The sequence below is a fragment of the Macaca fascicularis genome, chromosome 8 (genome assembly GCF_037993035.2).
Source record: "Macaca fascicularis isolate 582-1 chromosome 8, T2T-MFA8v1.1".
Classification (NCBI taxonomy): domain Eukaryota; kingdom Metazoa; phylum Chordata; class Mammalia; order Primates; family Cercopithecidae; genus Macaca; species Macaca fascicularis.
The window spans coordinates 22,074,564-22,101,753 of NC_088382.1; the positions used below are offsets into that span (position 1 = coordinate 22,074,564).

The 27,190-nt window shown below is 41.6% G+C and overlaps 1 protein-coding gene across 6 annotated transcripts in view; it reads right to left on the minus strand.

Moving 5' to 3' along the window:
• PSD3 (pleckstrin and Sec7 domain containing 3) overlaps positions 1 to 27,190 on the minus strand; it is a 554,389-nt gene that overhangs the window by 478,635 nt on the left and 48,564 nt on the right. For 3 of the 6 annotated variants that reach the window (XM_005562705.5, XM_074000389.1, XM_065518954.2), the window contains exon 1: positions 1,494 to 1,670. The exons of the other annotated variants lie outside the window; for them this stretch is intronic. In XM_005562705.5, coding sequence (XP_005562762.3) covers positions 1,494 to 1,514 — 21 coding nt within the window. In that variant the 5' untranslated portion in view covers positions 1,515 to 1,670. Of the gene's footprint in view, positions 1 to 1,493; positions 1,671 to 27,190 lie in introns of those variants that run through there. 6 annotated transcript variants of the gene reach the window in all.

Consider the following 27,190-nt stretch of genomic DNA (forward strand, 5'->3'; position numbering starts at 1 on the left):
GGCAAAGCCTCTAAGCTAGGTGTCCTACCTACTGATCCAAGTCTCTTCCTTGATACCACTCTACTCCTGTTGGTACAAACAGCTTCTATTAATGAAATGTCTAACAAGACAAATCACTTGTGGATGGATATAAAAAAGTCGTGGAAGGACATCCAGTCAGCCACTAAAAACTGGTTGAAAAGGTGCTAATTTATTCTGCATTTGCTTTACTGGTGATGTTAAGCATGTTGCACTTTCAACTGCTGAAGAGGAATTTCATGACTTTTTTAAAAGAAAATCTCTCGGTTTGTAAATACTCTCAGAAAAGAAAGGATCATTTCTTGGAAAAGGGTAGAAAGTGAATTTCCTTTCCTTCAGCAGGGAACATCCTTTCCCTCACATCTCACAAAAATCCAACCAACCCCTCCCTTTCAAGGTCCAGCATAACTGCCAGCTTCTCTCTGAGAACTTCCAAGCCCGGAGGCCAGAAGCTTCCTCTGAGATCCTCCATGGTAGCCTACGCATAAGTCTCTCCTAGGCAAGCTCTCAAGCACGCTCCTTGAAAGCAGAAACCCTATCCTGCTCACCTGGTTACCAGGCTTTGCAAAATCCTTTGCACATACTCAATTACAACGAATGCATTGAGGCATTTGTCGCCAGAATCCCACTTACAGTAATTTTCCAGATCTCCGTCTTCCCTACACCAACACCTGGACCCACTCAAGAGTTATTCTGGAGCGGAAATCCTGGATCCCACTGTCGGGAGAACCAGTGTCTAGAAAATGCAATCGTGGTGCCCATTCCATTCTCTGCCTAGTGGGCGTTTAACATCCTTTGACATAGAGGGGAATGGCAAAACGAAACATTTATTATTTAGATCACCAACAACATTCTAAACCCACGTTCTCTAATAGGTGTTAATGTGTTTAAAAAAAAAAAATCAGAACATCTTTCGCCAGAACTGAAAGCTGAAAACAGCGGATAAAGTTAAATGCATGTAAAACAGAATGACTTAAACATCTGTAAAAGCTCCTGGGAATTGCACCGAATAATCTTCCCTTGTCTGTTTGCTCGCTCAATTCAAGTTTGTTTAGTTTAGGTTTTGTTTTCTCGTGTGTGTTTGTTTTTTTGTTTTTTTGGTTTTTTTTTTCTGACAGAAACGTGATAGTCCCTAAATACAAGCTGACTGGGCAGAGGAAGATCGACATATGAGGTCCTCTTTCATGTTGCCTTCTTTTGATAGCTTTTCTCCCACGTCTGAGGTTTTCAAAGCAGAGGGATGAACTAAAACCCCTAAACCTTAAGACCACAAAGTTGACCCTGCTGGGCTCCTAACAAACACAAAGCAAGCAAGCGCGAAGAGGAAAATCGTACCCAGCACCTATCGAGACAGCAGACACCCAGGTGGCCCCGGGATCCTGGGGGACAGAGCGGCGACAAAGCAACACAAACCCCACGTCGGACAGCGGAGCCGCGTGCGCCCCCCGCGCCCGCGCCCCGGCCCCGGAGCTCACCGCGGCGCTCCTTCCTTCCATCTTCCATCGCCCGCCCGCCTGCGCGCCGAAACCGCCGCCGGGCGCTCTGGGGCCGCAGCCTCAGGGCGCGAGTGCCGGCGGCCAGCGCCGCGTGCTCTTTGTTGGGCTCCCGGGACGGCCGAGCGGCGGCAGCCCGCGCGCACCCTGGCGGAGGCTGGCGAGGCTGCGAGCCCGCGGCGGTCGCCCGCCCGGCCCCCAGTAACGTCAAAGCGAAGGCGGCGCGGGCGGGGCCGGTGGTGGCGGGCCCGGGGGGGCGGAGGGCGGAGGGCGGAGAGGCGGGGCCGGCGCCTCGGGGAGGGGGAGGGGGCAGGGCCTCCGGGGCGGAGGCGGCGTCTCCAGGGTAGGGCGGGGCCTCCGGGGGAGGCTGGAGGCGACCCCGACCCTCGCAGTGCAGCCCTGGATCGGCCTGGACCCTCCGCTGCCTCCCGCAGCCGCGCGCCCGCCCTGGGCCCGGCCTCCACCCCGCGAGCGGAAACCTGCCTGTTGCTTTGTCTTCTTCCTTCACAGTTTTCCCACCCTGAGAAAAGTGAGAGGTGCTTTCCCTGGTGTTTCCTCTCAGGAAGGGCCGTGTGACTGGAGCCGCGAGTTGGGCGCCGTCTCGCCGGGGCCCTGGAGGTACGCGGGCTTCGGGACACGCACCTAGGCGTCCCTCGGGGTCCCGGCCTCTCTGACCCGGCTCCCCCGGCACCGAGCCTCGGCCGGAGCCTTTAGTCTCGGGGACCTGTCGAACCCTGAAAGGTCCATTTCCCCCTGAGGCGAGTCCCCCCAGGCGCCCCACAGCCTGGCCTCGGGACTGTCCCCACCGACAGTGCGTGCGCTGGGAGAGGTCACTTAAAACTACATTTTCGATCATTAGTGCCGCGGACCCGCACCTTTTTTCCTCCGTCCTTTGATCTGGGCCACAGAGGCAAGGGCTGGAACGGCGCCCTCCCCTGGTAGAGGGACGGAGAGACCTCAAATCCGCCCTCTTTACCTCCTGGGAGGTCCGTTCAGTGGATCCAAGCACCTGGAGGCAGAAACTGTGTGGCCGGCTACAGGGTGGTCCCGTGTATGTGTTACCGCCTTATTGTTCCAAAGAACAGTCTTTTTCAAGTGACAGGTAGAAGATGCCCCAATAACAAGAAGTGACTGACTTGGCCAAGCTTAGAGATGGGAGTGGAGTCAGGTTCCCTGGTGACCCCACGATCCCACCCACCACGTCAGCATGGGCTGCCCAGTGAGCATAGCTGAGATGCACCAAGGCCACGAGTCACCCACTTTGCCTTGGCTGCCCCATCTGAATCTATCAAAGGCAGCCCTGGACACCCACCAGAGGAACCAGCATGAGGGAGTATATGCATTTATACAAATTCACTCCAACTTCAGAAACACGTCCACAGCTCGTGCTCCCCCTGCCAGAGCAGCAGTGTGAGCAGATGTGTAGGTTTGGAAGCACCCCAGTCACTTGGGCATTGATATGGTTTGGCTGTGTCCCCACCCAAATCTCATCTTGAATTGTAACTCCCACAGTCCCCAGTTGTGTGGGAGGAACCCTGTGGGAGGTGATTGGATTATGGGGGCGGGTCTTTCCTGGGCTCTTCTCGTGATAGTGAATGAGTCTCACGAGATCTGAAGATTTTAAAAATGGTAGAGCTTGCTCCACAAGCTTTCTCTTTGCCTACTGCCATCCCCGTAGGATGTGACTTGCTCCTCCTTGCCTTACGCCATGATTGTGAGACCTCCCAACCATGTGGAACTGTAAGTCCAATAAACCTCTTTCATTTGAAGATTGCCCAGTCTCTGGTATGTCTTTATCAGCAGTGTGAAAATGGACTAATACAGGCATATTTCTCGTTTGTGATCTCCCTTTACCCTTGCGTACATACCCTACAGACAGTCCCGGTGTGCCTATTCCCAGTCAACTCCTGCCTTCCTTGAACCTTGGGGTCTGATGGTTTTGTCGGCAAAGCATCAAAAGTAAGACCGAGTACAGAATGTAGTTGCTCCCCTGCGGCTTGACCACTGGCCTACTGGCCTTTACCTGGGAAATTAACCAACTCATAAACAAAAAAAATAACTAATCATATAGGAGGCAGGGTGGACATAGATTTACGTGATATTTCTAGTTAAGGGACTTGGGCATAGACACCTATAATCTAAGGCTCTGTTTCCTCATTTATAAAATTGGGTTAATAATGCCTTACAGAAGTGTTATTAGCATGATAAATTATGGAAAGCTCCTGGCTTATAGTGAATGTTCAATAAAGGAGCATTTCAACAGCTAAGCCACAGAAATGTGTTTCCCATTTTCATTGCAAAGGGAATTTTTAATTGGTTTTATCCCTGAAGCTAAAATATTTTAAAAGTGTACCTATAAAGCTGATCACATGTATTAAATAATCATTCATTCGTCCTGTTATAAATAAAGGTAAAATGATTAGGGGTTCTGATCATCATAAATTAGCCAGTGTTACCACTACTAAGGCAATGAAGCCTAAAGCAAATCAAATAAACATTGACATTTGGTTTTGCCAGCGTGTATTTTGTGTGTAAATATTTTGTTAGGCTTTTGGAAATATTAAAAATGAAGTAAGAATCACCATTTCTGCTACCATAGCCTCCAGTGCTCAAGTTCAGTGTGAGAATACACAAGCTCCCACCTTGGTAAAAAGAGAAAGGAGGCATGCAGACCACCTAGGCATGGGCTAGTGTATATTTATTTACCCAATAACATATCCCTCCCCCACCTCTTCCCATGAGCCCTAATGTATGTGGTGTGGAAAGAAAGACTATATAGCAGGCAAGACATTATATACTTCAGGTCAAAAGAAGATATGAAAAGGAAGATGAAATTCCATCGTGTATTATTCATGCATACAGTTAATCCTTCTTATTTCTGAAGTTCACTGAAAAGCCCAGATTATGGAATATTTGTTTTTTTAGTACAACGTGAATGTTTCTTTAGAATGACAAAAATCTCAAATACAAATTTCTAAGAGTTGACAAATCCCACAAACATTACCAAATCCAGAAAAATCACACAATAGTTTTATCTACTGCCCTCATAATATTTTCTATTATTAAACTTCCTAAAACACTTCAGTAATATTTGTCTTCACCTGTTTTCTGCTGCTATAAGAGAATACCACAGACTAGGTAATTAATAAAGAAAAGAAATGAATCTCTCACAGTTCTGGAGGCTGGAAGTCCAAGAGCACAGCAACAGCACATGGCGAGGGTGGTTCCATGGTGGAAAGCATCACATAGCAACCAAGCACAAGAGACGGGAAGCAAATGGGGTCCAGACTTATCCTTTTGTCAAAAGCCTGTTCTCTGGATAACTAACTTACTCTCTCAATAACAGCATTCATGAGAGCAGAGCCCTTATGACCCAATCACCTCTTACTCCTGTTACAATGGCAATTAAATTTCAACATGAATGTTGGCAGGGACATTCAAGCTATAGCTATACTTTTTCTTCAAGTGTTTTGGCTACATACTCTTTATTTATTTATTTATTTATTTTTGAGACAGTATCTCACTCCATTGCCCAGGCTGGAGTACAGTGGTGCAATCACAGCTCAATGCAGCCTCTATCTCCCAGACTCAAGTAATTCGCCCACCTCAGCCACCCAACTAGCTGGGACTACAAGCACCACCACCAGTCCTGGCTAACTTTTCATTTATTTATGGTAGAGATGGGGTCTCCCTATATGGCTAGGCTAGTGTCCAACTCCTGGGCTCAAACAGTCCTTCTGCCTCAGCCTCCCAAAGTGCTGGGATTACAGGCAGGAGCCACCATGCCCAGCTTAGCTACATACTCTTGATCATCTCATTGGAAAGGTTTTTTTTTAACAGCTTTATCAAGATCCAGTTCACATACTACAAACTCACCCATTTAAAGGGTACAAATCAATGTGTTTTAGCATATTCACATCACAGAGTTGTGCAATCATCACCAGAGTCAATTCTGGAAATTTTTCATCATCCCCTAAAAAACCTATCCCCATTGGCATTCGCTCCTCTTTTCCCTCCAAACCCCTCAGTCCCTGGCAAACACTAATTTACTTTCTGTTTCTACAGATTTGCCTATTCTGGACATTTCATATAAATGGAATCATAAAATATGTGGTCTTTGTGACTGACTTCTTGCACTTATCATGTTTTCAATGCTTATCCATATTGTAGCATATATCAGAACTTCATTTTTTATTGCTAAATAATATTCCATTGTTTGGATAGGCCACATTTTATTGATCCCTTTATGAGTTGATAGACATTTCAGTTGTTTCTACTTTTTGGCTGTTAGGAATAACACTACTACAGAAATTTATGTACAAGTTTTCATGTAGATGTTATGTTTCCATTTCTCTTTTCAATTCTACCTAGAGTAGAATTTGTGGGTTATATCATAACTGTATGTTTAACTTTACTTCCAAACTGTTTTCCACAGTGGCTGCACCACCACACATTCCTACCAGCAATGTATGAAGGTTCTAATTTCTCCACATCCTCACCCACACTGATTATTGTTTTTGTGTTTGATTACAGCCAGCTTAGTGGGTGTGAAGTGGTAGATTGAGTCTGTAACATTTTCTATGGGTTGAATAGATAGCCCAGTCTTTTCTCTAGCATGGTTGATCACAATTTTGTTATTGACATTTCAGAAAAGTCCCATCCTCACATTTATTACTGATAATAACATCTGCACTTTTAATATGTTTTCAAATTTTGGAAGACCTCTCAAGTTTCTTTCATATATAACTGTAGGATTTCAGCGCATTTCAAGTTTCTTCATGCAATGATTAATATTAAATGCTCTTTTTTTAAAAAAAAAATGAGGCATAAGGGATCTTTCTAAGATGATACAAGTGTTCTATTTGGGTGATGTTACATTTGTCAAAACTCATAGAATTTTACACTTAAAACCTGTGCATTGCTCGTATATAAATTTTACCTCAGTAAAAGAAAAAACCTAAAGTTGTGAATCAAGAGAAATGTTCCAATAGTCAATTCATTGTTTTAGACTGAAAGCTTAAGAGATACGTAAATGTGTGTGTGCATGAAAGCATGCAGGCACTAATAAATCTGAAGCTGAGAACATCTTGCAAGAGGTAGAAGTGGAGAGCCACTTGGAATTTGGGGATTAAAGATAGAGGTGTTGATCCAAAACCAGAGAAAATACATTTTCTTGAATCAAGTGTGTCTGAACATCTAAAACTTGACTACCCAAGTCTATCTTCATGAGAGTCAGAAGATAAGTTTCTTTTCTCTTTTGAGACAGAGTCTTGCTCTGTCGCCCAGGCTGGAGTGCAGTGGCTTAATCTCGGCTCACTGCAGCTTCCGCCTCCCAGGTTCAAGCAGTTCTCCTGCCTCAGCCTCCTGAGTAGCTGGGACTACAGGCGCACACCACCACACCAGGCTAACTTTGGTATTTTTAGTAGAGATGGCGTTTCACCACGTTGGCCAGGATAGTCTTGATCTCCTGACCTCATGATCTGCCCACTTCGGCCTCCCAAAACACTGGGATTACAAGCGTGAGCCACTGCGCCCAGCCAGAAGATAAGTTTCTTATTCCCGGTGACAGCCTAGGGAATTTACTTAGCTCTGGAAATAAATGCCCAGCAAAAAAAACAGAGATGGAAGGAATCATGAAAACAGATGAGTTCCCCAGGCTTCAGGTTAATGCTTTAAACTTAAAACTCATCAACTCATGTTTTTAAAATCTCTATTATGAGTTTTGCCATTTCACAGATGTGAGTCATTTCACGTCAAAAAAGAAAAAAACTAAGTATTTTTCCATTGTGATCTATGGCTCACTCCTCTTTATTATCAATTCCCAAACAATCCAAGAGTCTTAAAATATGCATTTAAAGAAAAGGGTTTTTATTTTAAATACATAAGCAACTCTAACCTCTACAGTATTTTCAATAAGCGGGCTGCCTACAACTGCTTAAGTGCACAGATAGGATGCCTTGTAAATCATATAATAACTGCATACAAACCACTGATATATTAGAATAGAGAACATAAGTGCCGGTCTTATTTATTTGTTGTTGTATTCCTAGCTTCTAGAACTGTGCCTGGTCTGTAGTCGAGGCTCAACAAATAATTTTTGGAATAAAATTAGCCACTACCCAAGGCAGAAATAGTCAACATACCTAAAATCATGATGTGCTTGGATTTCAAAAGCTCAAGGTGAAGCTGAGAGAATATGTCTGACACAAAATTCACCATGGCATTTGCCTGGTGGGACTCGACGGAATACTGAGTATATGCTGGGTGGATGAGAGGGATGGGAGACAAGAAGGACAGAGAAGAAAGGTGGTTCATGTGCTTAGCAGATGGAAGAGAATGGAGAAAAGAGGAAAACTAAGGAGGGAGTGTAGTAAGTGCACAAGAAATGTTAGACCACAGGGTGGTCCAAGGCGTAAGGTAGACTCAGCTCACCTTACCCCCAAGACCCAAATAACTTAGGTTAAGTCTCTATAATAAAGGTTCAGTTTATTTTTTATTATCCTTCTTATGGGTAGTTATTCTTTCATTCATTCATGTGACAAATATTTTTCCAACATCTACCATGTGCTACGAATAGTTTACTGACTCCAGCGGAACACAAAGCACCCCTTCCCTCATGGAGCTTGGGCAGACAGAAAATAAGCAAGATAAGTAAATATATATGATGTTATATGGTGCTGAGTGTCTTGGAGAAAAACAAAACAAGGAAAGGGATAAGCCATAAGGAGTATAGCATCAGGAGAGTAGATGGTTGCAAAGGATATTGAGAGAAGGCTTCACTGAGACGTGAAATTTGAGTAAACACCTAAAGGAGGTGAGGGGGGAAGCCATGCAAATATGTAACTATAAGTGCAAAGTCCCTGAGGTCTTGCCTGGTGTGTTTTGAGCACAGCAAGGGGTCAGTGTGCCTAGGGCTGAGTGAGCCAGGTGAAAGGTAGTCAGAGATGTCATAAGTGGGACCTTATAGGTTGTCGTAAGGATCCTTAACTGCCCTTGGTAGATTTTGAGCAGAGGGGTAGGATGATTGACTTACATTTTGCCAGAATCACCCTTTATTATGTGTTGGAAGCAAGGAGGTGAATAAGGAGGCTACACAATCCAAGCAGGAGATGATGGTGGTGGCAAAGAAAGAGGTAAGAAATGTTGAGATTCTGGTCATAATTTGAAGACTGAGCTGACAGAATTTGCTGAAGGGAGAATGTACATTATAAAACAGAGTCAAAGATGACTCAAGGGTTTGGGACTGAACTATCAGAAAAATGGAGTTGCATTAACTAACTGGGGAAGACTGTGGAAGTAACAAGATTTAGGATGGGAGATCAGGCTCTAATTTTTGGACATGTTATGTTAGAGTTAACTTTTCGACATTCAGCAAAGGAATGCCAGGCAAGCCACTGGATATACAAAACCAGACTTCAGGGGACAGGTAGGAGTGGGAGCTGTAACAGAGAAGATATTTACATCTGTGAAACTGAATGAGAAAACCAAAGGAGTGGATGACAAAGAGAAAAGAGGAGAGCCTAATGCACTCCAGTGCTAAGAAATTAGGGAGATGAGTAAGAACATGCAGAGGAATCTGAAACGAGCAGTCAGTGAAGTAGGAGGAAAACGAAAGAATGTTCCTTAATGGAATATTTTCAGATTATTTTTACATGAAACCTTTTCCTTTCTACAGTTTTCAATCAGCAGTGTCTGCATTCTGCTCTCTCCCTACCTCCTGCAATCATCACTTCTCTTTTTATCAAAACTGTTCTATTATTTTCAGGAAGAATGAAAGAGATAGTGCTATATGCCTGTAATTCTAGCAATTTCAGGTCGTCTCAAGCTATGTTTTATGCCCAAACCAGTGTTACTAATACTCCCAATTTTTTTTTTTTGCATAAATAGTTACTTCTGGAATTAACTAAAAAGACAGATTTGGGGCCGGGCGCGGTGGCTCAAGCCTGTAATCCCAGCACTTTGGGAGGCCGAGACGGGCGGATCACAAGGTCAGGAGATCGAGACCATCCTGGCTAACATGGTGAAACCCCGTCTCTACTAAAAATACAAAAAACTAGCCGGGCGAGGTGGCGGGCGCCTGTAGTCCCAGCTACTCCAGAGGCTGAGGCAGGAGAATGGCGTGAACCCGGGAGGCAGAGCTTGCAGTGAGCTGAGACCCGGCCACTGCACTCCAGCCTGGGCGACAGAGCGAGACTCCGTCTCAAAAAAAAAAAAAAAAAAAAAAAAAAGACAGATTTGGTTAATATACAGGTTTCCAAGCTGACAGAAATTAATTTATATTTTATTTGGGTTTTTTTTGTTACAAAAAACAAAAACATAGCTTCTTGGAATTGTAAAGAGAAAATCTAATGAAATCCACGTAAGTATTATAACCAGGATTTTGAATAAGTTTCATTCCTGGTTGACCAAAAGTGTCTGCTGTGATCCTTTTATTCAGTGGCAGAAACTTTCCCCTGACATTATGTGAAAACTTTGCAGGCCCAGTTATTCAGATCACTTGTAGGTTCTCTGAGCATAGCGTCAACTCAGTAATTAAACTATGCAGTCCTTAGTCTAAACTTGACTTAGCATTAAATTTTCTCTTCTGCTTCAACTGGAAGAGTGCAATGTGAAAGAGAGGGTGGGTAATACATTAATCTATTTTTGTTACTATAAAGGAATACCTGAGACTAGTTACTTTATAAAGAAAAGAGGTTTAATTGGCTCAAGGTTCTGCAAGCTATACAAGCATGGCACCAACATCTGCTCAGCTTCTGGTGAGACTCAGGAAGCTTATAATTATGGCAGAAGGTGAAGCAGGGGCAGGCATGTCACATTGTGAGAGCAAGAGAAGGAGAAGGGTCGGGGGGAGGTGCCACACTTTTTAAAACAACCAGATCTCATGTAAACTCAGAGTGAGAACTCACTTATCACGAAGAGGATAGTGCTAAGCCATCCATGAGGGATCTGCCCCCATGGTTCAGTCACCTCCCACCAGGCCACATCTCTGACACTGGGAATCACATTTCAACATGAGATTTGGAGGGGACAAACATTCAAACCATGTTAAGTGGGGGTCCTCTATTCCTGTTCCTCAGTCTTGTGTACCCACTGGAACATTTCTTCCTGCTGAGCCTTTCCCTCTCCCACCCACCCTACTGGGTGGACCCCAAGAAGATAGACTCTATGCCGACTCTATTGCACGTGGCCCACATCTGGTCCACAAGAAACACTCACACATGCCCCTTGCCTCAGCCACTCTGGGAGTGTGGGCTGATCCCAACCACAGAGCAAGGGCTTCCCTAGTCCTTCTCCCAAAGTGGTTGGTCAACCCTCTCTCACTCTAGGTTTCATGGGAAGAAGCAGTCTCCATTGGCTTTATGGAGCATGAATGAGGCTACCATCTTCAGTGTTTTCCAGTTACCAGGAACCATTTGGGATTTCTCCAAAATGTCTCTTCGAACTCCTTTTACTAGGCTTGGGGCTAGAGAGTAGCACCCAGCTCTCCTCCAATGGAGAGCAGAGTCAGGCAACAGCTCTCATCACCATCTCCTCATGTTCTCCTCTTATTAGCACTTATTTTTATAGTTTTGATCTGACTGATAAGGGATCCAAGATTGTGGAACAAAGTCTCAAGACTATTTTTTTTTTAAATCTGTACATGGGGTAGATGTTGTCCCAAATCCACCTGGACATACTTTGCTGTGTATTATATTGTCACATCAGTAGCACCCAAGACAGAAGGGGTCCCACTCTACCATCTTCTCATACTTCTTAGCTTGAAAGACTCACAGCATTTTGTTTACTCACTATAGATATATGTGCACATAGGATATCAAGTTAATCACCTCCATCATAGAGTCTTATATTTGAAGGTAATGATTCTGAAAGATTGAAGAGATGTCCTTTGTGGATAGATATTGCTGAAAACAATCCTCCATCCACATCTAGCTCAATCATTTACAAACACATTGTGAATACTGAGGCACTTTGTATTTCCTATTTCTCACAGCTGTGCTGTCCAATTCCATAGCTAGTAGACTAGGTGGCCATTTAAATTTAAAGGGATTAAAAGAAAATTAAACTTAGAATTCATTTCTCAGTGTCACTAGCCATATTTCAAGTGTTCAGTAGCCATAAGTGGTTAGTGGTGGCTATATTTATATATTTATTTATTTATTTATTATTTCTTTAGAGACAAGGTCTTGCTCTGTCACCCAGGCTGTAGTGCAGTGGTGCAGTCATAGCTCACTACAGCCTCAACTTCCTATGGACTCAAGCGGTCCTCCCACCTCAGCCTCCTGAGTAGCTGGAGACTACAGACATGCATTACCACACCCCACTGAATTTGTTTTAAATATTTTTGTAGATAAAGGTCTCACTATGCTGCCCAGGCTGGTCTGGAACTCCTGGCCTCAAGTGATGCTCCGGTCTCAGCCTCCCAAAGTGTTAGGATTCCAGGTGTGAGCCATTGAGAATGGCTACTATATTTAGACAGTGCAGCTCTAGAACGTTTCCATGAACACAAAGAATTCTATTGACAGCACTGCTTCATGGTTTTTGGCACATGGAATACACCGGATAAAAGGCAAATGGAAGTTTGGTCCCAAGGTATCACATGATTGCATGGATTTATTTTTCTGTGAGTGTAAAGCTTTTTACAGCACTATGTACTGTACTGTACTGATTTGACCATTAAAAACAAAAACCAAACCTTTTCCTAAGTACATAGCTGCAGCTGATTTTCTGGTTCCTGCTTGAAAACTTATCATCTTCCTACTCTATCACAAAATGCCTTACTATCAAAATAATTCCTGTAAATATTTGAGGAGAAAGTCCCTATTTCTCTCAGAGCACAAATAAATCACTTTTTCAGAATTATTCCAAGAATGAAAAGAAATGTTTTCAAAATCAATATTTCTATCGAAGGGGGTTTCCACAGAAAACATTCCTTTGCTGAACTAAGCATTTCACTTATAATCTTTTTTCCCCAGGATACGTTATTTCACGTATAACCTGTGGAAATTACCTATGCTTGCATGTTTTTAGATTGTTAAAGTACCCTGGAATGTCTCCAAGAGGACAACAGGGCTTAGAGACACCGCTGCTCTGCAGGGAGTGATGAAGGGAGACAATGAAGACCATTCCAGGGACCTCTGGAATGTTGAATCAGAGTCAGAAGACAGAAAGGGTCCCACTAACTCATTGTCTAACTGTGTGGGATAATACAAAATATATTTGGTCTTTGTCCTGGTTTCTAAAACCCTTGGAATTTCCTGAGCCCTTTGTTATTCATAAAGAAGCCACTTATGATGACACCTGAGCTTCTGTTAATGAGGTGACTTAGGATGGAGCCCCTAGACAGCCTGAGGATGGAGTTGGTTATCAGAAAGACTACATGATTAGAGGGGTGGAACTTTCAGCCCTACAGCCAACCTCCAGGAATGGGAGAGAGGGTCTGGAGATTAAGCTCTATAGAAGGTCTTGAACTGGGAGACTTATGGGCTTAGGAGTTGATGAATTCATTGAGGTGCTGAGAGAGTGGTGTGCCCAGAGAGGGCATGAAAACTCTGAACTATCCCTAATTCCCTGTCCTATGCATTCGTTTCATTTGGCTGTTCCCAAGTTGTAGCTTTTGTAATAAACCGGTAAACATAAGCAAAGTGTCTGTGAGCCTGAGTTCTGTGAGCTATTCTAGTAAATTATCAATCCTGAGAAAGGGGTCACAGTGAGACAGGATGGTCGTAGGAGAACAGAAAATTCCAAGCAACAGTCTCATCACTAGCAAAAAGGAGCTGTTGAAAGAGCTGCATATGCTAGGGACCAATAAGACCGTGAAAACCAGCATGAGGGCCAAGCTGACTAAGACCAACCAGACTCAACATGGTGCTGGATTTGACATAGGTTTCACCTAGGAACTCATTACACACTCATTAACACCCTAAATCACACACCCACTAGTGCCTTAATAGTTCATGGAACACCCATGTTTGATGTAGACATGGATGATGCCACAGTTCTGAGAAATCTTTACCTTTTTCTAGAAATCTTCATGAATATTCCACCCCTTGGTGAAAGAAACCCATAAAGGTAGAAACTCCAAACCCCACTGGGCATGACTCACTCTCTTGAGTACACACACACACACTCCCCTTTCTTGAGTGTGTCTTTTCACTTTGCCACAAAGCTCCAGACTTTCACTATTTTCTGACTCATCTTTGAGTTTCTTGACGGTGTCCTTGAATTTCTTGACGGTGAATTCCTTGACTTGTCCAGGTCAATGGGAACCTCTGATTTATGGCCACTTGGTCAGAAGTATTGGTGGCAACCCCAGACTTACTGTTGGCATCTGAATGGAGGAAAGTCTTGTGGGATTTTAACTTGTGGGTATGACGCAAACTTCAGGTAGTGCCATAATTTTAGGATTCCCAGTTGGCATCTGCAGAGAATTGGACAATACTTGGTGTGGAAAATACTCACACATTTAGTGTCAGAAGTGTAGTGTGAATAGAGAAACCGTTTTCTTTTACCATGGTGTATTAGTCTGTTCTCACACTGCTAATAAAAACATACCTGAGGCTGGGTAATTTATAAAGGAAAGAGGTTTAATGGACTCACAGTTCCATGTGGCTGGGGAGACCTCACAATCATGGCAGAAGGTGAAGGAGAAACAAAGTCACGTCTTGCATGGCAGTAGGCAAGAGGGCCGGTGCAGGGGAACTACCCTTTATAAAATCATCAGATATTGTGAGGTTTATTCACTATCATGAAAACTGCAAGGGAAAGAGACCTGCCCCCATGATTCAATTACCTCCTACCAGGTTCCTCCCACGAAACATGGGAATTATGGGAGCTGCGGTTCAAGATGAGGTTTGAGTGGGGACACAGCCAAACCATATCCCATAGGATTGTCATATTCTTAGGCTTTCATTTCTTTTCTCTGAACGGGAAGGATGGCCTTTTTGACTGCCAAATTCCAACATTCTAGGATTAAAGAGCTTTATTAAAAGCAGTCTTTATCTCCATGATTCTCAGAGGTTTTTTTTTTTTTTTTGGTAAGTTTTCATTTACAAGGACAAATCACAGAAGCTGACTCTCAATGTTCTGAATTGTGACCCCAAAAAACTCAGAGAAGTTAGAGCTCTCCAGAAGACAGAGACCACATCTTATTTCTATATTTACTTTTAGTCTCCAGCACTGGGTATATTGCCTATCATGTAGGAGGTGATTAATAAATATCCACCAAACAAGACCAGGTGTGGTGGCTCACGCCTATAATCCCAGCACTCTGGGAGGCTGAGGTGGGAAGATAACTTGAGGCCACGAGTTTGAGACTAGCCTGAGCAACATAGTGAGACCACATCTCTACAAAAAAAATTAAAAAGCCAGGTGTGGTGGCACACACCTAAAGTTGCAGTTACTTGGGAGGCTGAGGTGTGAGGATCGCTTGAGTCCAGGAGTTTGAAGCTGCAGTGAGCCATGATCATATCACTGCACTCTAGCCTGGGCAATAGGGTGAGAGCCTGTCAAAAAACAAAACAAAACAAAACAAAAAAAAACAAAGAAAGGAAAATGTTTACTGAATGAATGAGTGAGTGAATGAATTCTCTCTTCTTATTTTGGGCAAGAATAGTATGTTGTTTAAGAATTCCTTTGATTTCAGTGGCTCTAAAGAGAGAAATGTTATATTGTCAACAAAGTTGGTAAGAGGACTTCAAATAGAATTCTCATCGCACAATACATGCATTATGAACCCTTACATTGGAAAATCTCTGTACATTTGTTTCTGAAAGGAAGGAAATCTATCAGATCTCTCTCAATTTCCCTATTAAAGACTCTCATTCTGTCAGAACAGAGCTCTCTAAGGGAAAAAAAAAAAAAAAAAAGAAAAAGGCTATCATTCTGGACATAACTGCTGAGTTACCTGCAAGAGGTAACAAATTTCTAGGGCTGAATTCTGACAGAGCAGACCTTTTTGAGCCACTTCACTTTTAAGTTCTGGGAACCCAGCTGTTTGGTTTTTTGATTTGTATTAATCCACAGTCAGAAACCCCAGAGAAAAATTTTCACCTTCAAAATCAGCTTTATTGAAATATAATTTCCATATTTTAAAACTCATTTTGTGTACAATTCAATGAGAGTTGGCAAATGTATAGAGCTGTGTGAGTTCCACCACAATTAGGATATTTCACCCCCTCCTCACGCTCCCTGCAAAGCTCCACACCCCTATGCCAGCAATCCCATCCCTGTGGATGCTGGAATTACAGCAACGCTGACAGAGTTTTAGTTCTCTTCAGTTTTGTCTTTTTTATAATTCTGTATTAATAGATTCCTATTATATGAGTTCTTTTGTTTCTGCCCTCTTTCATATAGCATAATGCTTTTGAGATTCATCCATGTTTTCATATGGATCTTTAGTTCATTCCTCTTTATTGGGCAGTGTTCCATTGTATGGATACATGATTTGTTTTTCCACTTACCAGTTGATGGACATTTGAGTATTGTCCAGTTCTGGCTGTTGCAAATAAAATGCTATGAACATCTATGTTTAATTTTTCGTGTGCACATGTTTGTTCTTGGATAAATTCCTTGGAGTGATATTGCTGATATTGTCACTGAACATCTATGTTTAATTTTTTGTACGTACATGTTTGTTCTGGGATAAATACCCTAGAGTGATATTACTGGGACATATGGTTAATGAATGTTTAACTTTACTTTTTAAAAAATCTGCCAGTTTTCCAAAGCGGCTATGCTATTAATACTGTGTTGTATTCCCATCTGCAATGTATGAGAGTTCCAGCATTCTATATTGTGGCCAACATTTGGTATTGTCAACTTTTAAAAAAACATTTAGCTGTTTGAGTATTTCATTGTAGTTTCTCTGGTATATCTTAATGATAAATGATATTGAGCATCCATCCTTTCATGTACTTATTTTCCATTTGTGTGTCTTCTTTCGTAAAGTGCCTGTTTCAATCTTATGCCTCCTCCCACCCCTCCCCGCTCTTTTTTTTTTTCCTGGAGTTGGAAGATTGTGAAGATTGTGTAGATTGTGAAGCCAATCTACCTTTTTTGGAGTTGGAGTCTCTCTCTGTTGTCCAGGCTGGAGTGCAGTGGCATGATCATAGCTCACTGCAGTCTCAAGCTATCACTGGGCTGAAGCAATCTTTCTGCCTTGGCTTCCCGAAGCACTGGGATTATGGATGTGAGCCATTGTGCCCAACTCCCATTTTTTAAGATGCATTTTTTGTACTATTACTGAATTGTAAGAATTCTTTATACATCCTGGATACAATTTATGTATCAGATATGTATTTCGTAAATGTTTTCTCTCTGGCTTTGGCTTACCTTTTAGTTTCTTGAGTGTCTTTGAAGAACAAATGTTTTAAATTTAAATGAGGCCAATCTACCATTTTTGTTTATGGTTTGTGCTGTGTTGTGTCCTGAGATATCTTTACTTAATGTCATGCCACAAAGATTTTCTCCTATGTTTGCTTCTAGAATTGTTACAGTTTTAGCTCTTATGTTTACATTTATGAGCCATTTTGTGTTAATCTTCACATGTACTATGAGTTAAGGATGGAGGCTCCTTTCTTCCCAGATAGATATCCAGTTGTTCTAATTCCATTCTTGAAAAGATTATCCTTTTGCATTTACCTTATTGAAAATCAATTGACCATTATATATGTGAACTACTTTTGAACTCTCTCTTCTATTTCATTGATCTATGTCTCTGTACTTACATTAATGCAAGTCTTCACTACTAGCTTTATAGTAATATTGAGATCAAGTAGTGTAAGTATCTTAAATTTGTTCTCCCATTAAAAAATTGTTTTGACTCCTCTAGGTTCTTTGTGTATACAAATAAATTGAGAAACAGTCTATTAGTTTCATTAAAAATGTCCAGTACGATGTCAATTGGGACGGCACTGAATCTATAGGTCAGCTTGGAGGGAACTGAAAATCTCAACAATTTGTCTTCTCAAACATGAATACTCTATATCCATTTATTTATATTTGCTATGATTTATTTAAACAATATTCTAGTTTTCATTTTATAGTCCTTGCACATTGTATTTGTCCATTCTCATGCTGCTAATGAAGATATACCCAAGACTGGGTGATGTATAAAGGAAAGAGTTTAATTGAATCACAGTTCAGCATGACTGGGGAGGCCTCAGGAAACTTACAATCATGGCAGAAGGGGAAGCAAACATGTCCTTCTTCACATGATGGCAGCAAGGAGAAGTGCAGAGCAAAAGTGGGAAAAGCCCCTTATAAAACCATCAGATCTCGTGAGAGCTCACTCACTATCATGAGAACAGCATGAGGGTAAACACCTCCATGACTAAATTACTTCCCACTGGGTTCCTCCCACCACAGGGAACTACAATTCAAGATGAGATTTGGGTGGGGACACTGCCAAACCATTTTAAGTTTATACCCAAGTATTTTCATGCTTTTTGATGCTACTGTAAATAGCATTATTTTCTTATTTCAAAATTTTCACTAACAAACAAATTTTATTTTTGTATGTCAATCTTGCATTCTGTGACCTTGCTAAACTCACTTATTATTTCTACTAGTTTTTAAATTAAAATCTTAATAATGATTTTCTACATAGCTGATCATGACATTTGTGAATAAAGAGTTTTATTCTCTGTAAAGAGCCTTTTTGCACTAGTCAAGAATTTTAATGTAATATGGAACAGGAGTGATAAGAATGGACATCCTTGCTTAGTTTCTGATCTTAGGGGAAAAGCATTTAGTCTTTCCCTATGAAGGAGAATGTTAGCTTTGGTACATGCCTTTTGTCAAGTTGAAGAAGTTCCTGTTCATGCCTACTTTGCTGAAAGTTATTCATCATGAATGGGTATTGAATTTTGTCAAATCCTGTTTCTGCACCTTTTGAGATACTCATATGATTTTTCTTTTTTATGCTGCAATTTTGGTGAATTACACTGATTAGTTTTCAAATGTTAAACCAAATTTACATCTTGAGATAAACCCTATTTGATCATAATGTACTATTGTATTAGTCTGCTGATACAGTTCGGATATTTGTCCCCACCCAAATCTCATGTTGAATTGTAATCCCCACCATTGGAGGTGGAGCCTAGTGGGAGGTGTTTGGATCATGGGGTGAATGATCCACGGCTTGGTGCTATCTTTCTGATAGTGTGTTCTCATGAGACTTGGTTACATAAAAGTGTGTAGCACCTCTGCCCACCACCCTTTCTCTCTAGCTCTTGCTTTCACTATGTGACATGTCCTCTCACCCTTCACCTTCCACCATGATTATAAGCTTCCTGAGGCCTCCAGAAGCCAAGCAGCTGCCAGCACCAGCTTCCTGTACAGTCTACAGAACTGTGAACCAATTAAACCTCTTTTTAATTATCATTTATCATTTATGAATTATCATTTATCCTCTCCATCCCCATATCAACTTAATTTCTAACTTTCTACCACTCCATTTCTAGATCATCCAAGGAATTCAACATGGTCTTTGTCACAGCCTTTGAGAGTGATCCTAATTTTGGTTATGAAAAATATACCTGGATAAGCTGCTTTCTCTTTCATGTCCCTCTTCTTCAACTCATTTCTAAACATAACTCCTTGCTATAGAAGATCATAGCAGAAACAGTCCTGTGTGTTTCCCAAACCATCTCAATTTCCTCCTAGGCACAAAGGAAGATTACATTTCCTAGTCTGATTGTATCTATGTAGGGCTATGCTGGCATATGCCAGTTTTGGCAAATGGACTATATACCAGAAGCCACTTCATGCCTAGCACCTACAATCTGCAAGAGAGCCTCTGCATTCTCTTCTCTGTCTACTCTAGGATTGTCAGTGTCCAGCAAAACCAGGACATTCACCAACATATTCTGTGAAGTAAGCAAGAAATAAATTTCTATTGCATTCAGGTACTGAAATTTAAGAGTTTCTATTAAAGTGGGACCATTACTTCCATTGACTAATGCCTAGCCCAAACTACACTCAGAAAAGTATCAATAATAAGCATATTATTTATAATCCATTTGAAAGCTAGAAGAGAATTCTTTTGTTCAAAGAAATGCAGATCAAGTGTCTTGAAAGCATTTATCAGTTTAATAACATTTGGCATACTACTTTGCAGAGAAAAATCACACAGGAAACAGAGTACTAATGTGGTAAATGCAAAGTCCTCCTATAATCTTTTCTGCTGAGTTGACCTCTGCTTTTTGATATGACAAAGTCAAGAACAATCTGAAAAAGTATCAAACACATATGTAGGTGAGGGTGTTCCCTTCCCTCCCAACAAATGGACTAAAAGGCTCTCTAATAAGGAGATTTAGGATGAAAATCCATTAACAACAGCTATATTTGATTCATCATAGGGCTGCTGGCTGCTACTTGAGAGGAAAATGGGTGACATTCTAATGATCAATTTGTTTATGTATGTTACCTAAATAGGGACAGAAAAATAAATCCATAAGCAAAACACTCAGACTCATAGAACTGAACTGAAACAGAACTAAAAGAGACACTAGACATTATCTAACTCAATCTCTTTATTTTATAGATGAGAAAACCCTTTTAAAGACTCTCCATGATACAGTTGTTTGGATAGAAACATCATAATATTTTACTTTAAAAATTTCCTAATTAGACGCATCCCACGATCTCTTCTATTTTGGAGAAATGATGGCTTGCTTAGAGAAATCCTTTCTACACACTGAACATGACTTGGGAATGGGGTGCTCAGGCCTCTGAACGCCTGGAGGGAGGGGACCAACACAGGATGCTAATCTGAAACCAATGGGCCCTGCCTAGTCATTTTACTCTAAACACTGTCTTCATTTGTCAAACATTAAAAAATAATTTCCTTTTATTTTATATGAAAGACATAAAGTTTGTTGAGGAATTTTTATTTCTAAAAGTTTAACAGTTCATCCACTTGCACAACCCCCCAAGACACACACACATGGTGAGATGTGGTTTATCTGCCTATCCCTCATGTTCATATGTTAAATACAATATTTAGAAACAAATTAAAATTGAAAGCAGCTGGGTGTGGTGGCTCACTCCTGTAATCCCAGCACTTTGGGAGGCCAAAGTGGGAGGACTGCTTGAGCTCAGTAGTTCACGGTCAGCCTGGGTCTTGAACTGGTAGTGAGACCCCATCTCTACAGAAAATAAACAAAATTAGCCAGGCACAGTGGCACATGCCTGTAGTCCCAGCTACTCAGAAGGGTGAGGTGGGAGTATTGCTTGAACCCGGAAGGCCAAGGCTGCAGTCAACTGAGATCACGCCTCTGCGCTCCAGCCTGAGTGACATAGCAAGACTCTGTCTCAAAAAAAAAAAAAAAGAAAGAAAGACAGAAATCCAAGTTGATTTATTTTATAATGTAAGCTATATTGATCTGCTATTAAAGTTTTTTGGGTAGGAAAATATTTTCAAAGAAAATATTAGTAACTTATCGCTGATGAATATTCAACATTAATGTAAGAGTGTAGAAATTCTATCTGATTTTTTGTGAATAGAAGTTGAATATGCTCATATTATTGTTAAATAACTTCTGAAACTATTAACATTAAGAGGGCTAGTTTAATGGTCAAAAATGCTTTATTTAAGGAAAATTCCACATAAATGTCACCAGTAAAAAAAAACAGAAACAAAAACAAAAAAAACTAACTAGGCATGGTGGTACCTGCCTGTAATCCCTACTTGGGAAGCTGAGGTGGGAGGATCCCTTGACCTAAGGAGTTCAAGATCAGCCTGGGCAAGCCCAACATAGCAAGACCCTATCTCAAAACAAACAAACAAATAAAAAACAGAACAAAACCACACACACAGAGACAAACCCAGGGGCCTATTTTGAATCTATTTGGTTCAGAAAAAAAGACGTTATGTGATTTTTTAAAAAAGTTATTTCATAGAGAGAGGTACACAACCAAGATTTTTTTTTATGCGAGGTTTTCTACTTTAATTTTTTTCACATGGGAAGTGCCCATACCGGACATACTAGTTTATTCTGCCTCTACTGTTATAGTTCTCCTAGTAAATGATTGATTGTAGAACAGCTAACAGCAAACTGGTATTTTTCTTTTGTCTATTACTACCTATTTTATTTTTCAAAGTTTAATTTTTATTCTAAGAATAGTGTTTCTCTCAAGAACTATGTAGATATAATGTGAAAATCAGGACAATTTAAAACCTCTCTTCCTTCCTTCTCTGCTTTGAGCTCTTTTTCTTATTTTATTAAAGAAGTTTTTTTTTCTCCCCTTGTACCGTTTATATTTAGCCCTTGTACCCTTGCATTGATTACCTCCCTTTTCTCATTTTCTCATTTCCTTTTCCCTTGGCTCACTCTCAGCTTTGCTTTAAGGTTTTTAGTGGGTTCCTTGCCATTATTAGCCAATTATCATAGTGACTGCAGCACTCCAAGGAATTGAAGTCTCATAAGTGCTTGGGATGGAAATGATACCACAGCCCCACAAACAAGTCTATAACTGTATGGATTTCAGTGGTTTCTGTACAAACATTCAGCAACTGGGCAGAACCTGGTCATCATACAATGTTAAAGAAAAAGAAAGAAACCTGAGAAGGTCACGTTGTTTAAATCTGGATTGGTTCATTGCCTTCTCACTGACAGAGGGGTTAAGCGACAAGGTAAAGATAAATAAATATCTGGGGAAATGTGATTATATACAGAGAACATTCTGAATATGAAAGGAAATAGTTTGTAATGTTAAGACACAATGAGCCACAGATTTAGGAAAGCTAATTGAGAAAAAAAATCTCTATTTGTAAAGGATCTAAGGGATCTCAGAGGAAAACCTGGCAGAGACAGGGGAGTCAGAATTAGTGGATCTTTTTCCCAGAGTTAAGGCTAGTTCAGGATATAAGTTTACAAGAGAAAAGTTTGCTCTCTATAATACCATTTCACCAATAACATGGTGTTACAGCCTAGATCCCCCAGCTATCACATTATAGCAAGAATACAATATAGAAAAGGTTAAAGGATTAAAATAGAAGTCCTTTCTGCCTTCCTTCTGCAAAATTCATGGAATCATATGGACCTGGAAATCATTGATTTCAACCTCACCCTCAAAGCAGGAAACCCTTAGACAATATTTTTAACAGGTGGCCATCCAGTTTCTGCTTCATTACTTCCCGTGCCAGAGAAGTGAGTCACTGCCTTGCAAAGCAGTCATTCTACATTTAACATCCCTTTAAAGACACATACTATCACAGAAAGAGCTGACAGTCATGCATCACTCACTAGGTACCAGGTGTAGGCCTCAGTGCTTTACTGGGTGTGTTATTTTGGTAGTTCCCAGACGACCCCCTGCAGCAGGCTTGTGGCTTAGAGCGGTTAGGTAGCCAGACTTGCAGAAGGGATGGAGTCTGGATGTGGGCCCAGTCTTTTTAACTCCAGATGAGGCCTTCACATCACGCTGAATCACACTTGCCTCCCTGTACTTCCACATGTTCACTCTGGTCTGGATCCCAGAGGACAAACCACAACTCCCATTCTTCCACTCCAAAGCCCTCCAGAAACTTGAAGATAGTGACTGTCTCTTCTCTCTGCCCTCCCTCTGCAACCACTCTCCTCCCAGGCTAACCATGAACAGATCCCCCTGTTAATTCAGAGGCAAATCTTTTTGAGGCCTCTTTCATTGTAATGCCCCTCTTCTAGAGATGGATGCCCAGGAGCAAACATAATAGATATGAACGGAGTAATGATTGCAGATGAAATGTTTATTTTTGACTATCAGATTCAGTAAAGGGAAATCTTTTCTGGGTAACAAATATAAAAATTGTCATCCATAAATATTTGATGTTGCACGTGTCTATGTATACTTGCAAATCTTTTCATTACGAACACAGTAATTATCATCCTAAACACATTATAGCACTACAAAATAATGATTTATTGCCCAGACTGAATTATGTTTCAGGAATTAAGAACAAATTTGATGGATACAGCCATTACTGTGTATCTCTATTTACTGCCATGGCAACAAATTAAAATAGGCTTGTTTAATTAGTTGTTGGTAAAGCACTATGAACATGAAAACTGCTATTAATGGATGCACAGTGTTTAGTGTTAATGCTAGTGTTATCATAAATGGCACAGTGTTTATGGACAAAATAAACCACTTTATTTTCCATTAATAGTAATAATTTCATCTTTGAATTAGGAAAAGGATTTGTTAAAAACTTTTGCCTTAAAAAAAAAAAAAAAACAAAATTGTCTAGTCTCCCTTTTATGTTTTTTGTGTTTAAAGGTGGGTTCTCGTTATGTTGCCCAGGCTGGTATCAAACTCTGGGCCTCAATCAATCTTACTACCTCAGCCTCCCAAAGTTGTGGGTTTTTTGGCCAAGTTTTAACCAACATTATACACTCGGGCAGAAGAGAATACGAGTGCATAGGGTGATGACCAAAATATCCCAATGAAAACAGGTATACTTTCTTTCTTTCTTTCTTTTTTTTTTTTTTTTTTTTTGAGACTGGGTCTCACTCTGTTGCCCAGACTGGAGTGCTATGGCCCGATGTCACCTCACTGCAATTTCCACCTCCCAAGTTTAAGCCATTCTTCTGCCTCAGCCTCTCAAGTAGCTGGGATTACAGGTGCACACCACCACGCCTGGCTAATTTTTGTATTTTTAGTAGAGACAGGGTTTCACCATGTTGCCCAGGCTAGTCTTGAACTCCTGGACTCAAGTGATCTGCCCGCCTCAGCCTCCCAAAGTGCCGGGATTACAAGCATGAGCCACTATGCCCGGCCGAAAAAGATATATTTTCTTTTTTTTTTTTTTTTTTGAGACGGAGTCTCGCTCTGTCGCCCAGGCTGGAGTGCAGTGGCCGGATCTCGGCTCACTGCAAGCTCCGCCTCCCGGGTTCACGCCATTCTCCTGCCTCAGCCTCCCAAGTAGCTGGGACTACAGGCGCCCGCCACCTCGCCCGGCTAGTTTTTTGTATTTTTTAGTAGAGATGGGGTTTCACCGTGTTAGCCAGGATGGTCTCGATCTCCTGACCTCGTGATCCACCCGTCTCGGCCTCCCAAAGTGCTGGGATTACAGGCTTGAGCCACCACGCCCGGCCAAAAGATATATTTTCTAGTGGCCGTTGCAATGTTCAAATTACCACTGCTGAGCCTTTTAGTTTCCTAATACAGAAAGGAGGACGGAGATTGCCAGCAATACAGAGATGAAGGAATTTAACCACATCACCCACCAGGAACTATTTTCAGAATGGCTCAAGGAGTTGCTTGTGGAGAGCTTTAGATCTCCCCAAATCTTGTCAACATCCCCAGCGGCCCCCAATGCTTATGCAATCTCAGTAAAAACAGCTGCTTGCAAGGAGGATGCAATTCCATGCCCAGTCCCCTGCCTTCCCCTCCAGCCATAAGTCTGTCTTAGGTTGAAATTTTGAAGCTCCTTTAGACCTGCCTCCTGTCATTGACCTCTCAAGTCTTGGAGGTCCCATAGCTGATATCATACAATTTAGAATTGGAAAAACCCACCAGAGATCCTCTAATCCAGCTCTCTGTATTCTAATAGGTAAGGTATTTTACAGATAAGGAAACACAAAGTACTAAAGAAACACAAAGATAAACCAGCTGAGCTCAGAGAGTGCAGCAGATGGAGTGAACTGGGCTGGACTCTGTCTGGATTGTGGTAGGGTTATGTGGCTTGAGTTGGAAATCTTATCCATGGGTAGACTGAGAATGCCTTCAGCTATCCTCCCTTAGACCACATTCACGAACCCCAGGCTGGGTACTCTGTAATGAATTAAATGGACTATCTCATTGCCAGTCATTGAAATGTCCTCTTGTACGTGGTAGTACTGAATCAGACCAACCAGGGCTCTTCTTCTTCTTCTTTTTTTTTTTGGGACAAGAGTGTCGCTCTGTCGCCCAGGCTGGAGTGCAGTGGCACGATCTCGGCTCACTGCAAGCTCTGCCTCCCGGGTTCACGCCATTCTCCTGCCTCAGCCTCCCAAGTAGCTGGGACTACAGGTGCCCGCCACCACACCCAGCTAATTTGTTGTATTTTTTAGTAGAGACGGGGTTTCACCGTGTTAGCCAGGATGGTCTCCATCTCCTGACCTCGTGATCCACCTGCCTCGGCCTCCCAAAGTGCTGGGATTACAGGCGTGAGCCACCGCACTCGGCCCAGGGCTCTTCTTTAGACGCTAGTTCACCTCAATACTCATCTGGGGCTGGAAGAGACCAAAGATGTGAAGAAGAATGAATTGGACTTCAACATTAATCTTCTGTTGAATATCCTGTGTATTCATGTTGCAACTCCCTGGAATTGACATTTTCGGCCGTGTCTTACTGTCTTCATCATCCCCTGTGTCCTAGCCCCTACTCCCACCACTAATTAGAATTTACCTATCCTTGGGGTCATCCCATGTGACTGCCAAAGGACTCTTTTACAGTCCTTACTCTATTGCCAGGTAACATATTTGTGGTTTAAAGGCATATTTCGATCCCTTAAGCCTGAGGAATGATTGAAAATTGGCAATTTCAGGTCCTACGGCAGATCAATGGTAGAACTTTCTATGCTGAAGAATCTGACCTGAGAAAGAAAGGTCAGCTTGCAAGATGCCGACTGCCACCAGTCAGGGGCACTGTCCATATATAGCTGATACAAAACTGGCTGCTGGAGAGGCTGTCCAGGGAATTTGGGTGACATTGGGCCACATGGTCTTTCAGACGTCTTCCAACCCTGGGATTCTAGACTGTGTGAAATGATAGAGCCGTGGCAACTTACAGGGGCTTTCTTACGGTTGCTGGAAGGATTTGTGATGGTTGATGGCATGTATTAAATTGACTGGACTAAGGGATGCCAGATAGCTGGTAAAAAATTATTTCTGGGTGTCTGCGAGGGTGTTTCCAGAAGAGATTCATATTGAAATTGGTAGACTGAGTACAGAAAATCATCCTCACCAATATGAGTGGCCGTTATCCAATCTGGTGAGGGCCTGAATAGAACAAAAAGGCAAAGGACGGTTGAGTTCCATCTCTGTTTAGGCTGGGACATCCTCTTCTGCTGCATTTGGACATCAGTGCTTCTGGTTCCTGGGCCTTCACGCTCGGAACAGAACTTGCACCATGGGTTCCTGATTCTCAGGCCTTTGGACTTGGACTGAATTGTACCACCAGCTTTCTTGGTTCTCCAGTTTGCAGATGGTGGATCGTGGGACCTTTTAGCCTCTATAATCACATAAGACAATTCCCACAATCTCTGTATATATGTTTAATATGTAATCATATAGATTATAAAAGTTAATATATATTAAAGTTTAAATATATATTATAAAATATATATTATAAAAGTTTAATATACATTAAAGTTATATACACATTAAAAGTATATATATAATTTTAGGAGAAAATTTTATATTATAGATTATATATATATAATCTCCTATTGATTCTGTTGGTTCTGTTTCTCTTGGAAACCCTGACTAATCCTTGAATCCTGATCTATCCTTAGCCCTGTGCAGTGCTTATCAAACCATATCATCTTAGATTGTTGGAATTATCAGCCGTTATGTGGCATGTCAGAAAGAGGCACTCAAAAGCTCTTAATAAACTGGGCTATGAACGGATCTAACAAGGTGACTTTAGAATACATTTCTCTTTATCAAACTTTCCAGAGCTCCTCTCATCCCTATAATCTGTTTTATGTTCCTCTC